We start from the raw sequence: 14,076 nt of genomic DNA, 5'->3' as shown, positions 1-14,076 counted from the left end.
TTTTATTTTTTATTACCTTTGACTTATTTTTTTTTCATAATAAAACCCATTTAAATATACTACTCAGTTGTGAAGTTGGACTGGTTAGCCCCTTCTTGAAAGTGACAGAGACTACAACTTTCCACAGAGACTTTGCATTTGAGTCTTTTCACTAATACAGCAGCAGGATTTAAGCATTTCATTAACTCTTCATTCAGAGTTTGACAATCCTAATAAACCCATCTTTCTCCTAAAAGGCTGACTTTATCCAGTCATTTATATTTCCATTATAGCAATGTCAAAACCTGTTCTGGATAAAATGTTCTGCAAAAAGTATCGTTGTTTCTCAAGTTAGTCCCTAAAAGATATTTTTTTTAATTAAATGAAAACATCTATAAGTTGCCATACTTAGAAACTAAGTCCTATAAACTAAGGATTATTAACTAATGGGTTTCTGTTTCATTGTATTGTTGAAATTCAAAGTATCATGTAGGTTATGTATGCATACAGTCATATTTATTTAAGTAACTACAATTGGAGGGCTTCCCTGGTGGCAGAGTGGTTGAGAGTCTGCCTGCTGATGCAGGGGACACGGGTTCGTGCCCCGATCCGGGAAGATCCCACATGCCGCGGAGCGGCTGGGCCCGTGAGCCATGGCCGCTGAGCCTGCGCGTCTGGAGCCTGTGCTCCACAACAGGAGAGGCCACAGCAGTGAGAGGCCTGCGTACTGCAAAAAAAATAAAAAATAAAAAAATAATGACAGTTTGCTAGTGTCAATCATATTTTAAAAACTATAAAGAGGATTTAAGCTCTTGTGAAACAATCAGAATATAGTTCTTTAAATATGCATACTATATTATTAGTTTTATGACTTTATATTTGACTCTTATGATTTATGTTTTATTGATTTCTTGAAAAGCAAAGAGCAATAGTATTAGCTACTTTGGCTTTTTTCTCCTGAATCAACTCATATACTGCTCAACAACTTTTGATAACATTATTTTTAATCATATAAAAAATAATAAAATAAGTAAAACTTTTTTGCCTAAATTTCAAGGCCCTCAGTAACCTAAACCGAGCCATGTGTACTGAATCATCTATTATGTCTCTACACGTACTCTACACTTCAGCCAAATTTCTTACCAATTTCTTACCTCTGTTCATTAACAACACTTCATATTTTTCTCCGTCTGCAACACGGACCTACTGTAACATTTACATGAACACTTTTACATTAGTTTCCTATTTCTGATACAACAAATTATCACAAATGTAGTGGCTTAGAAAACACAAATCTCTCAGCTTACAGTTCTGTAGTCTCACTGGGCTAAAATCAAGGTGTCATCAGGGCTGCGTTCCTCTTGCCGCTTCTAGAGGTCCCCATATTCCTTGGTTTGTGGCCTTCTACCATCTCCAAAGCCAACAATGTTACAATTTTCTAATTATTCTTCTATAGTCATAGCTCTCTCTCTCTTACAACATTAAGGTAGCTTCTTCAATTTTAAGGACCGTGTAATCAGATTGCGTTCACCTGAATAATCCAGCTCATCTCCTCATGACAAAGTCCTTAACTTAAACACATCTGCAAAATCCATTTTGCCACGTATGATAATATATTCTCAGGTTCCAGAGATTAGCACGTGGACCTCTTGGGGGACACATTATTCTGCCCACCACAGCTTTCTTCTATTCCTGCCACCTAACAAAGTTTACCTCTTTACTCATAGAATTGGAGCATGTAGTGAGTGGTTCAGATGCACAAATGTTATTCAATTCAACCTCCCATCTACAAGTGGGTCCAAGAGTCTCATTGCTGCCAGATAGTAGATTTTTAGTAAATATTTGTTAAATCCTGAATGAAATAACTTGTTTTTCTAGGCCCAGCTCAGATAATAACATTTCTTTGAGGCCTCAATTATTCTAGTTTAAGTAGATTTCTCACCCAAAATTTCTCTAACGTTTATCATCTGACCACTAAATTATAATCTATCACTTATTTTATATGAGGACAAATATTACTTTTCTACTCTCGGATATTATATTTATTACATGTTTCATTTTATGATGTGTCTAGTGCATAATAGTTTATACTTTTTCCTTTATTTCACTTTTCAATCATTCATTTCATTGTACATTCTCCATATTTTATGTGCTATATTACAGCGGTCCCCAACTTTTTGGCACCAGGGACCAGTTTCATGGAAGACAATTTTTCCACGGACAGGTGGTTGAGGGGGGGGATGTTTCAGGAGGTAATGCAAGCGATGGGGAGAGAAGGGGAGTGGCAGATGAAGCTTCACTCGCTTACCTGCCACTCACCTCCTGCTGTGCGGCCCGCTTCCTAACAGGCTGGTAGCGGTCCATGGCCCGGGAGAAGGGGACCCCTGTTATATTTTATTAGTCTGGGTTGGTTCTAAGCCTAAAGGCAAGACCTGCTCTCCCAGTTCATTTTTCTTTCTGAGCTCACCTTTGTAAATTCCCCTCACCAGAAAGCACATTGGAGCAGGAGACCTTGCACAGAGCAGATTTTTCCATTCTGTCTTCTTTTCCAGCATTTCTGACTGCAATTAGGGTGGCAACGCAGGTTGAATCAGCACCCTGGGCCCAGCTGTCTTTAATTTAGGAAGTAGAAAGTCCCACTTCAGTCTCAGGCCTATGGTCCTGTCATATTATTCTCTCTACCAGGAAGAATCAGTTTTTTTAAATCACAGCCAAGCTCAATGTTCAGTGCATTGCCTGCATATAGTAGGCACTTTAAATAAACATTTGTCAAATGAATGAATGAAAGGATAAATGAAATATTGACATAAAAATTAGACTCTTATTGGTCCATGTTAGTGTGTCCAAGTTTTGGATGCAGGAGCAGAGTGGGTAGGTCTATTTTACTTTTCTCAACCCACCCTGGATACTCATTCCTGAAAGTCCCTTGCATTCATGATAATATATTTTTTTGGATGTAAATGTGATTGTTTTCAAGTGCTGAAAGTCAATAAATTGTCTTCTAAAAACATTAATGAAAAAGCCCAAGACAGCTATTTTGACCCAAGAGTGAAGCAAAATCTTCTGTAATAGAATTCATAGTAACAAAATTATTCTAAAAGTATTTCAAAATATTTTCAGTCTTACACTATTTTTGGATCCCTCTTATGCAGCACCCTAAAATGACTTTATTCAAAAATACTACATATGTCAACATTAATGTCCTATCAAGTTAGTATTTTATTATACTTTTTTGTACATCCTTCTTTGACAGATCCTAAACTCCTTGGTGTGTATTTGTATCCTTAGAACCTAGGACAGTTTCTATTTCTTTTTAAAAATATTAATTAAATGAATAAATGCATATTTCACTTGGTATCATGCCTTCCTCAGATATTTATTGAGCATTAACATGTACAAGGGACTGTGAGAGCCGTACACATAACCTGCCATCATGGAATAAGAATGAAAAACTATTCCAAATAAAGAAATTTTCTGTCTCCATATACAAGGCTCCCAGTTATAGATAAATCAAGATGTCCTCTCTAGTATCTCAAGACTTCATGGCTAGATTAGCTTTCAACTCGTAATCGTTAAATAAAGCCTCCTGGTGTCTGGATCTGATGTCTATGATTTCTCTTCACATTCAAAATGCTGTTCTCCTCTAAAAGACAACCTGAGTGGAAAATGTTGCATTGGGAAAGATGGAACATATATTTTGGTATATATACAGCATTTTAAAATATTTAAGTCCTATATACTCCTAATTTATTTTAGGATTAAGTTATCTAAGTGGTGCTTGGATTTAAATAATGTTTAAGTAATGAAGTTTTTGCATTTATATTAGTAGGATACTCTAGCATTATACATTTTACAACTTTAAGAGTTCAAGGACAGAGAAAGTATATTTTTCTTCCTAGTTCACTGATGATGAAATAAGAGCATAACATTTTTAAGTATCTTATTCTAAGTCATATAATGAGTCCTGATTAAAATCACTGTTGGAAATCAAAGCTTTTTGTTCAATGGCTTCAACAATGGGCTATTCATCTTCCTTGGACACTTTGCATAAGTAATAGCTGTTCACATCTAAGAACAATTCCAGTGGCTATAATATCTATATTCATTTTACATTAGAGGATTTATTTTTCTGTTTATGAATTCAGTATATTTCTCTGAACTGGATGTAGTTCAGTGTTTTATTATAGGAAATCATATTTTTTTCTATAGGTTATCAGGAAACAGTTACCCAATTTTACTAAATTATAACAATGGTTCTTATCCAAAAGCTGTTATAAGTCATGAAAATGAAATCAATTTACTGGCTTAGTTCCCAGATTAAGAATTGCTTTATGAATAAGTAAAATAATAGATGGTATCTAAAAGGGGAATGGACAATTTATATATTTTCAGTCTACTTCTTACATTTCACATTTAGTAGTAAAATAGTTACTATTTGGAATTGAGATGCCTCGTATTATGCTGGTATTTTGCAAGAAAGAAATAGGCAAAAAAAATAACTAGATATTCCAACAATAATAATAATAATAAAGCAGATTTTCCACAATACTCACATTCACTGATAATTTTAATATTTTATGAATATAGATACTATAACACATCTCTTCTACTTCATTCTCAATTTTTCTTCCTCAGCCTATTCACGTTTTATCTTTCTAGTGATCACCTACAAAGTAAATATGCCCACCCAAAGGTTTGCTCAGCAAACCCTCATTATTTGTCAGTTTTGTAGGGTCACATGAGGAATTTATGTTTTGACAAGTTATCTTTTGTCATTTGTCTTATTATTCTATAGAATTTGATAAAACTAACAAAAGATTAATAACAGTACAAGTGTAACATCATAAGTAAACCATCACGAATATAAGACAAAAGATAAGAAATCAAAGGAGAAAAACTGACAACTTGGAAATTTCAAGGGAAAAAAGAACAAGATAATAGGATAATCTTGACACACATAGCTAAAATGTATTTGAATTAGAGAGAGGGAGAACAGAAATTGAACGTGGACCTCTTCTCTTTTCATTCTATAATCCTTACCTAGGTAAATTTATCTTCACCTAAGACTTCAATTGACAGCTATAATCCTTTGGGCAATAAATCTCTATTACTACCTAGACCTCTTTTCTGAGTTCTGAATACACTTATCAGCCTCATCTCCTCTAGCTTGTCTTACATATGTTACTGCCATATATCTGGTACATTGATACCACCCTTGACCCTCCCCTCTTCCTTACCTGCTATATTCAATACAATACACCACTAACTCATATTGGTTGTTTTCTCTGAATTATCTCCTGAACATATTTACTTCTTTCCAATTCCAATTCACCACCCTATTCCAAGCTACCATCCTGGACTATTGTAATATCCACCTAACTATTCTAATTCTACTATTGCTTTCCTCCGAACCATCACCCACATGGCTGCCACACTGACCTTTTTAAAATGTAACCACAATAATGTTATACTCCTGCCTACAACTTTTCAGGATAAAGACAACCATGGCTTCGAGACCATGATCTGGTCACTTAAGACATCTCTAGAGCCAAATCTAACTTCTCCTTGCCCTCTCCTAACTACCATGATCATCTCTCAGTGCCACCTCCTCACTGTGCTTCCTCCCACCCCAGGGTCTTTGTTCATGTTCTTTCTTTCAAGTAAACAGTTCTCCTCTCCCTCCTTTGCCTAGTCAATTCTTATTCATCCTTTAGACTTCAACTCCCTAGTGCTTTCATAGGAAAGACCCTCTTGGCAAGGTCAAATTGCCTGATTCTATACCCTACAGAACAAGGCCCTCCTCTTTTATTGCACTTATTGTGTGACCTGTTTATCAATGTCTGTCTCCTCCAATAGACTATAAACTCTAAAAAAGCAGAGGGCTTATGACTTTACTCATCATGTAACTCCAAGATAGAGCAAGTGAGTACATATGGTAGACGCTCAAAAATTTTAGTTTAATATGAACACCAGTTAAAAGTAATTAAGTGCAATAAACAATTATGAGATAAATATTTTAAATAATGCAATTTAAATTACATAAGAATACGAAACACTTAAAGCAAAATCAGTAAAGGACTTCTATACTTAAAACTAGAAAAAAATTTCTGAGACAGAGTAGAAAAGAAACCAAAAGGATAAACCATAAATAATTGATAAAGTGGAATTCACAAAATGTAAAATTTCTATTCTTCAGAAGACACGATTAAGAAAATGAAAAGACAACTTGAAGATTTTATGTGTGTGTGTATGTGTATGTATGTGTGTGAATATATGTGTGTATATAACAAAGGACTCGTATCTAGAATATATGAAGGACAATTACAACTTAATAAGAAAACACCTTTATTCATAATAGTTTCAAACCAAACACCACCAAAATTTGCATCAATAGTTGAATAGGTAAACAAATTTTGGTATATCCATACTACTCATCCATAAAAAGGAATGAGCTACGACATGAAAACACAAGGATAAATTTCAAAAATGTTATACAGAGCAAAAGAATCCAGATACAGAGCACATATTCTAGGATTCCATTTATATGAAAAGGCAAAAGTTATCTATAGTAACAAAACCAGATTAGTAGTTGATTAGGACTAGGGAAGTGAGTGGTCACATTGATGGCATATGGACACAGGGAACTTTTCTGGGTGATGGACAAGTTCAATAACTTAATTGTAGTGGTTGTTTCATGGATGGACACATTTGTCAAACTCATCAAACTATACATAAAAGTGGGTGAATTTTATTGCATGTAAATTATACTTCAACAAAATTAAGTAAATGAAAAAACTAATTTAATTTTTAAATACTATGGGTTGAAAAATAAGTAAAGACTACAAGACAATAAAAAGCCTCAGCCAACACAACTGAGACCATACCTTATTTCAAAGTGAGGAGGTAATAGACACACCTTACCCAAGGAACTGAGAGAATTTGCAGTAATCATTTTATGTCCCTATTTTCTTTGGGAAATGCCAAAAATTAAGCCCCCATGGTGTTCCATTATCTCTCTTTCCTTGTTGCACCTGTATACTTCTTCCCCACCTAAAACTATTTTGACCACTACCCCATTCGAAACTTCAAGAGTAGTTCAGCTCATATATTTCTTAACAATCTCCTATACACTGTTAAAATTTTTCACTGAGCACTCCCTACATCTACTGACCTGATACGTTATTCTCTGAGAAACTTGTTACTCTCTGAGAACACCATATCTCTGGTTTTCTTCTCTACTTCAGGGCCATATATTGCGCCACACACCATGTATAATGATAGAGTTGTCTCAGTGTTTTCCTTGTTCCCTAATACTACTTTCGGACAATTACCCTTGCTCATTTGTGGCTTATGTCATTTCATTTCTCCAACCCCCCCAACCCTCCATACCATCTACCAATCTCTTGGTCATTTTTCCTTATTCATTAGTAACCTTGGCACCCAGCTCACATTGCTCTTCTCTGGCCAAACTGTACTATTATTTTTAAATTCTACATTTTAAATATTGCATCTCAAATTCTGCATCTTCAATGGTATTTTTCTCCATTCCATTTTAACCACACATTTTTATAACCACAGAATAAATCAGACAATCACATTAAACTACTTCAGAAATCTCACTGTCTGACCACAATCTCCTAAAATTCTGGACATATCATCTGCCACTGCAATTATGCTTTTTAAAAATATTGCTGAGTCCATCAAGCCATTTCCTTTTCTATCATTGTATCTATCTCTCCTGTCTATATCCATTTGTCTGTCAATATCTCTACTTGTATCCCTCCCATCTCTTTTGATTATGATCCATGTTATGCACTACATTCTTTCCATTTCTAAAAGTCCTTGGTCCACATATAAATGCCAAATCCCTAATGCCAGGTGAATCTACTATGTACATTCTCCATGCTTATAATCCAGGTGGAGGAATATCTTTTACAGATTAATATAAAAAATTAATATTCTTCAATTGGGCTTTGAAATTTTTCTCTAACTTATTAAGTTTACCTAAGCTGCTTTCTTCTCCATTTCCCATAACTACTTTGAACCTTCTCCAGTCTGCTTGAAACTAAAACCCTCCATCTTCCCTCATATCTTCTGCAGATATGTGAGAGTTTTCTTCCAACTCTTACCACCAAAGACATAATCCAATGTACAGCTAAATTCATTTCTCCTTTTCTCTAATACAAAGGAAAGAATGCTCTTTATCCTTTCCAAGGCTAGTCCTCTCATTATTCTGTAGACTGCAGTTTTTTTCTCATCTCTGACCTTGTACTGTTAATTATCTACCTCTCAACGGTATCTCAACTGTTTTTAACCTCAGTCTTATCTGCTTTTAAGAATGCTTATAAGGACTTGCCTGGTGATCCAGGGGTTGAGACTCTGCACTTCCACTGCTGGAGGCACGCAGATTCAATCCCTGGAAGGGGAACTAAAATCCCACATGCCCTGAGGCACGGCAAAAAAAAAAAAAAGAGTGCTTATAGTGCCCTATCTTTAAAAAATAAATAAAACTAAAACAAAAGCATATTTCTTTGACCCACTAATCCAGCTAGTATTTTATCTCTTATCTCTCCATCCAAACAGATGCAATTTTTTGACAGCACTTTTCTCCATTTCTTCATGCCATTTTCGGTTTCCAGCCCATCCCAATCTCGTTTCAATTTCCACAGATCTACTAATACTACTTTTAGAAAAGTCATAATATCTTACCTTCTCCAAAATTCAACTGATATGTGTTTGTTCTAACCTTGCCTAACTTTTTGGAAGAATTTGAACTGCTGGTTGCTTCCTCCTTTGTAGAACTCTCTTTTTCCTAACATTTCATGTCCCCATGTTCTCCTATTTTTTTCACTATTTCTCTGACTATTCCTCCTTATTTTTGTTTCTTCTTTCTTTTCTTCCAATGAATTCCTCAAGATCTATCCTAAGCCTCCTTCTCTTCCCAGTCTAGCCCTGGAGATATCTCATTCCTCGCACTGGGCTTTAGTTACTATTTTGAAGTATAACAAAAACAGCTATCTTCAGTCTCAAATTTTCTCCTGAATTCGTAACCACTTATCCAACTACCTACTTGGCATTAATACATTCACAATTCACAGTTTGAAGCAGTAAGTATTATCTTCTATTGCTCTGGCCTGCCCTGCTCCCCCCAACCATTTCTATATTTCTTATTTCTATAAATGGCACCCCAATCTTTTCAGGTGATCCACCCAGCAATCTGGGGGTTGTTCTTGGCTATTCTCTCTCTGTTACTCTTTCTAATATCCAAATAATTACAATATTTTTTGGTTTTATATCCTAAAATATTTTTTCTTCCATCCATTTTCCTCATTCAAACTATCATCAAGCCACCATCACTCGAATGAACGGCTTCAAGTCTCCTCACTGTTCCCAATGCAACTACTCTCAGTTGCTTCCTTTAGCCTCATTATCTAATTTCAGAGTAATCTTTTTGAAAATGCATATATGATCATATTACTCTTGCCATTAATCATATAAAATGACTTCCCACAGCTCTTAGGGTGAAGCTGTAGCTCTCTAGCATGGCTTACCAGACTTTACACAATCTCATTCTTTTTTACTACAACCTCATCAATAGAATTCTCCCTTTACTTCCAGTGATGATGGATTTATTCGTTTCTTGAACAAATCTTGGCTCTGGTTCTTGGCCCCTGCTATTCCCTCAGCCTAGAATACTCTTTCCTTATTCTTCACCTGGATATTTCCACAAAACTACACAATCTTATCTTTCTTTTTCTTTCAGTTTTATTGAGATACAATTGATGTACAGCACTGTATAAGTTTAAGATATACAGCATAATGATTTGACTCACCGATGTCATGAAATAATTGCCACAATGAGTTTAGTGAAAATTTATCATCCACATAGATACAAAATTAAAGAAATAGAAAAAGAAATTTTTTTCCTGTGATGAGAATTCTTAGGATTTATTGTCTTGACAACTTTCATATATAACATACTGCAATGTTAATTATACTTATCATGTTGTACGTTGCATCCCTAGTACTTATTTATCTTATAAGTGGAAGTTTGTACTTTTTGACTGTCTTCATCTAATTTCCCCTCCCGCCAAACCCTGACTCTGGTAACCACAAATCTGATCTCTTTTGCTATGATTTTCTTTGCTTGTTTTTTTTTTTTTAAGTATAATTGATCTACAACACTATGTTAGTTCCTTTTACACAACATAGTGACTTGATATTTCTATATATTTCAAAATGATCACCATGATAAGTCTAGTTACAATCTGTTACCATACAAGGATATTACATAATTACTATATTCCCCACACTGTACAGTTTGTACCTTCAACTCACTTATTTTGCAACTGGAAGTTTGTACCTTTTTAATATCCTCACCTATTTCTCTCCTCCCCCCACCACATTCCTCCCCTCTGGCAACCACCTGTTTGTTCTCTGCTATGACTCTGTTCCTGTTTTGTTATGTTTGTTCATTTGTCTTGTTTTTTATATTCCACATATAAGTGAAATCATACATTACTTGTCTTTTTCTACCTGACTTACTTCAATTAGCATAATACCCTATAGGTCCATCCATGTTGTCACAAAATGGCAAGATTTCATTCTTTTTTTATGACTGAGAAATATTCCATTGTGTGTGTGTGTGTGTGTATATATATATATATATATATATATAAAACATCTTCTTTATCCATTCATTTATTGATGGGCACTTAGGTTACTTCCATATCTTGGCTATTGTAAATAATGCTGCAATGAATAAAGGGGTACATACATCTTTTTGAATTAGTGTTTTCTTTGGATAAATACCCAGGAGTAGAATTGCTGGATTGTATGATAGTTCTATTTTTAATTGTTTGAGGAATCTCCATACTATTTTCCATAGCGGCTGCACTAATTTACATTCCTGCCAACAGTGCACAAGTGTTCCCTTTTCTCCACTCCCTTGCCAACGCTTCTTATCTGTTTTCGTTGTTGTTTTTGTTTTGTGTTTTTTTTTATGATAGCCATTCTGACATGTGTGAGGTGACATTTCACTGTGGTTTTGATTTGCATTTCCCTGATTATTAGTAATGTTGAGCATCTTTTCATGTGTCTGTGGGTCATCTGTATGTCTTCTTTGAAAAAATGCCTATTCAGATCCTTTGCCTATTTTTTTAAATTAATTAATTAATTTATTTATTTTTGGCTGTGTTGGGTCTTCGTTTCTGTGTGAGGGCTTTCTCTAGTTGCGGCAGGCAGGGGTCACTCTTCATGGCGGTGTATGGGCCTCTCACTATCGTGACCTCTCTTGTTGCGGAGCACAGGCTCCAGACGCACAGGCTCAGTAGTTGTGGCTCATGGGCCTAGTTGCTCCGTGGCATGTGGGATCTTCCCAGACCAGGGCTCAAACCCGTGTCCCCTGCATTAGCAGGCAGATTCTCAACCACTGCGCCACCAGGGAAGCCCCCTCTGCCCATTTTTTAATCAGGCTGTTTGTTTTTTTTTCATGCTGAGCTGTATGACTTCTTTGTATGTTTGGGATATTAACCCCTTATTGGATACATAGTTTGCAAATATCTTCTCCCATTCAGTAGACAGCCTTTTTGTTTTGTTGATGGCTTCCTTCACTGTGCAAAAGCTTTTTAGTTTGATGTAGTCCCATTTGTTTTTTTTTGCTTTTGTTTCCCTTGCCTGAAGAGACATATCCCCCTTAAAATATTACTAAGACTGATGTCAAAGAGTGTACTGTTTGTTTTCTTCTAGAACTTTTATGGTTTCAGGTCTTACATTTAAGGCTTTAATCTGTTTTGAATTTATTTTCATGTATGGTGTGAGAAAGTAGTTCAGTTTTATTCTTTTACATGTAGCTGTCCAGTTTTTCCAACACCACTTATTGAAGAGGCTGTCTTTTCCCCATTGCATATTCTTGCCTTGATTGTTGTAGATTAATTGCTCATGTAAGTGTGGGTTCATTCCCGGGCTGTCTATTCTATTCCACTGATCTATGTGTCTGTTTTTGTGCCAGTACCATACTGTTTTGATTACATTAGCTTTGTATTATAGTTTGAAATCAGGGAGTGTGATATCTCCAGCTTTCTCCTTTTTTCTCAAGGTTGCTTTGGCTATTCAGGGTCTTTTGTGTTTCTATATAAATTTTAGAATTATTTGTTCTAGTTCTGTGAAAAATAACATGGGTATTTTGATAAGGATTGCATTGAATCTATGGATTGCCTTATGTTTTTTATCTTAAATATAATTTTAAGAACAAAAAAATTATTCTAGCTTAGATTTGACCTGTTATTTGAACCTTTAAAACCTGTTTATTTTACTTTTCAAGTTTGCATTTGCTTTTTCAGTATTTTAAATATGTTATGCCCTGTACACTTTAAGGGAGGAATTTTTTTCCTCTACCTTTCTAGGTTCTTTTGGCTGGCCTAATAATTTAATTGACATAAGACAGATTAACAGTAGAAAAATTTAATTTCATACATACAGGAGCCTTACATATACATGAAACACTTCAAGTGAGTCAGAACATTGAGGCTTAAATGCCACCCTGAGCTGAGAAGAAGGGGTAGAGCTCTGTGGCTTCAAAGGGAAAGAAGACAATTCGCAGGAAGATGGGAAGAACAAATGTTTGCTAAACAAATGTTTGTCATGCCATGCAGAGACAATGGGACACAGAGAGTAATTTGAATAAACAAACCCTGCTGAGCTCCCCACAGCTTACCACACCTAGCCTACACTCTTTGTAGTTATCTCTGGTGATAGCTCTCTTCCTCAACCAGACCCTTTTTCTAAATTCTTTATGACAGTTAAGGGGGAAGTAAAAAATTTCTTCCTGGGTTTTCTGGACCTTGATTGTCTTCAGCTCAAAATAATTCACATGCCAAAGTGGCACATTTCGGTGTGGCCTATTCTGCTCCCCTACAACTGTAACATCTATGAGTGCAAGTATTATATCCTTTTAGACCACAGATATATCCCCAGTGCCTAGCACATTGTATGGCACATAGTAGGTTCTCAATATTTGTTGTATACATAAGTGAGTGAACAGTATAATTCAACAGTGCCAAAATCTAAAAATCATAATTGGAAAAATTATTCCCAAGATAATAATAACTAAGTTTTTAAGTTCTTATTATGCAGTAGGCACTAATATTAGGATAGTTATATATTTTTACCTTATCTCTATATCTATAGATAGATCGAGATACATAGATAGAAATATAGATTGGTCCTTACAGATGCCTACTGAGTACTATTATCCTCATTTTGCTTATGAGACAACTAGGCATACAAAGTTTAAATAATATGGCCCAATCACAAAGCTGGAAAATGATAGCTGGAAATGAACACAGAGCAGTCTGATTCCAGAACCCAAATTCTTAATCATCGTGCAAGACTTTCTCTTAAATAAGCACTGATTAAGTTTTCTTTAAGTCTTACATTTTAGGAAGAGGCTATAAAATAACAAAATAATGTTATTAATGCTGTTGTTAGAGCATTAATAGATTTTCTCAGTATACTATCATATGTAAATCTATTAAAATACAGATGCAGAAACCTAGATTTTCCTAGACCTTAAAATAATCCATGGTTTAAAAAAAAAGACACATATATTGCTGTACTAATTATTTTAGGTTTTTCAAGAACTCCTTAATTAATACTTCATGAAATAAGCAATACTTCCACATCTTAATAGAATTAATGTACCTTTAAAATATGCAACTTTTAACCAGAGAAGTGAAGTGACATTAAGAAATGTCTGCTTAATTTAGTGGTTTATTCTTTTGTTATATTTTTATTTCAACAAATATTCGTAGATGGTATGTCCCTCTGAGAAGACCACTCAATGGGTGCGACACTTGGTCCACAGCCTAATGAAGTGTTGCAGTGCTTCATGACCAGCTCTTTTATTCCTTATTCATGGGGGAGGGGGTAATCATTTTCTTCCAGTACATGCCACAGTGCCAGGTTAGTGCTACTGCACCATGGAATGTTCTAGCACTACTCACTTCCTGGGCTTGGATAAAACTTTTACCTTCAAAATCTCATGTCCTGATGTTTACTCCTCATCACTGGTCCAAATATGCTACATGTAAAGTAAGC

The 14,076-nt window shown here is 35.2% G+C and overlaps 1 protein-coding gene across 1 annotated transcript in view; it reads right to left on the bottom strand.

The window, feature by feature from the left end:
- The window catches only part of LOC114890242 (casein kinase II subunit alpha'-interacting protein-like), a 66,481-nt gene extending 64,138 nt beyond the window's left edge, over positions 1 to 2,343 (bottom strand). Inside the window, 1 exon segment of the mRNA XM_029213696.1 lies at positions 2,299 to 2,343. Within this exon segment, the coding sequence (XP_029069529.1) occupies positions 2,299 to 2,343 (45 nt within the window).
- Between the last annotated feature and the right edge of the window lie 11,733 nt (positions 2,344 to 14,076).

This window comes from Monodon monoceros, unplaced genomic scaffold (assembly GCF_005190385.1).
Source record: "Monodon monoceros isolate NGI ecotype Baffin Bay Population unplaced genomic scaffold, NGI_Narwhal_1 Super_Scaffold_11, whole genome shotgun sequence".
In the NCBI taxonomy this organism is placed as follows: domain Eukaryota; kingdom Metazoa; phylum Chordata; class Mammalia; order Artiodactyla; family Monodontidae; genus Monodon; species Monodon monoceros.
This window is presented reverse-complemented; position numbering and strand designations above follow the sequence as displayed.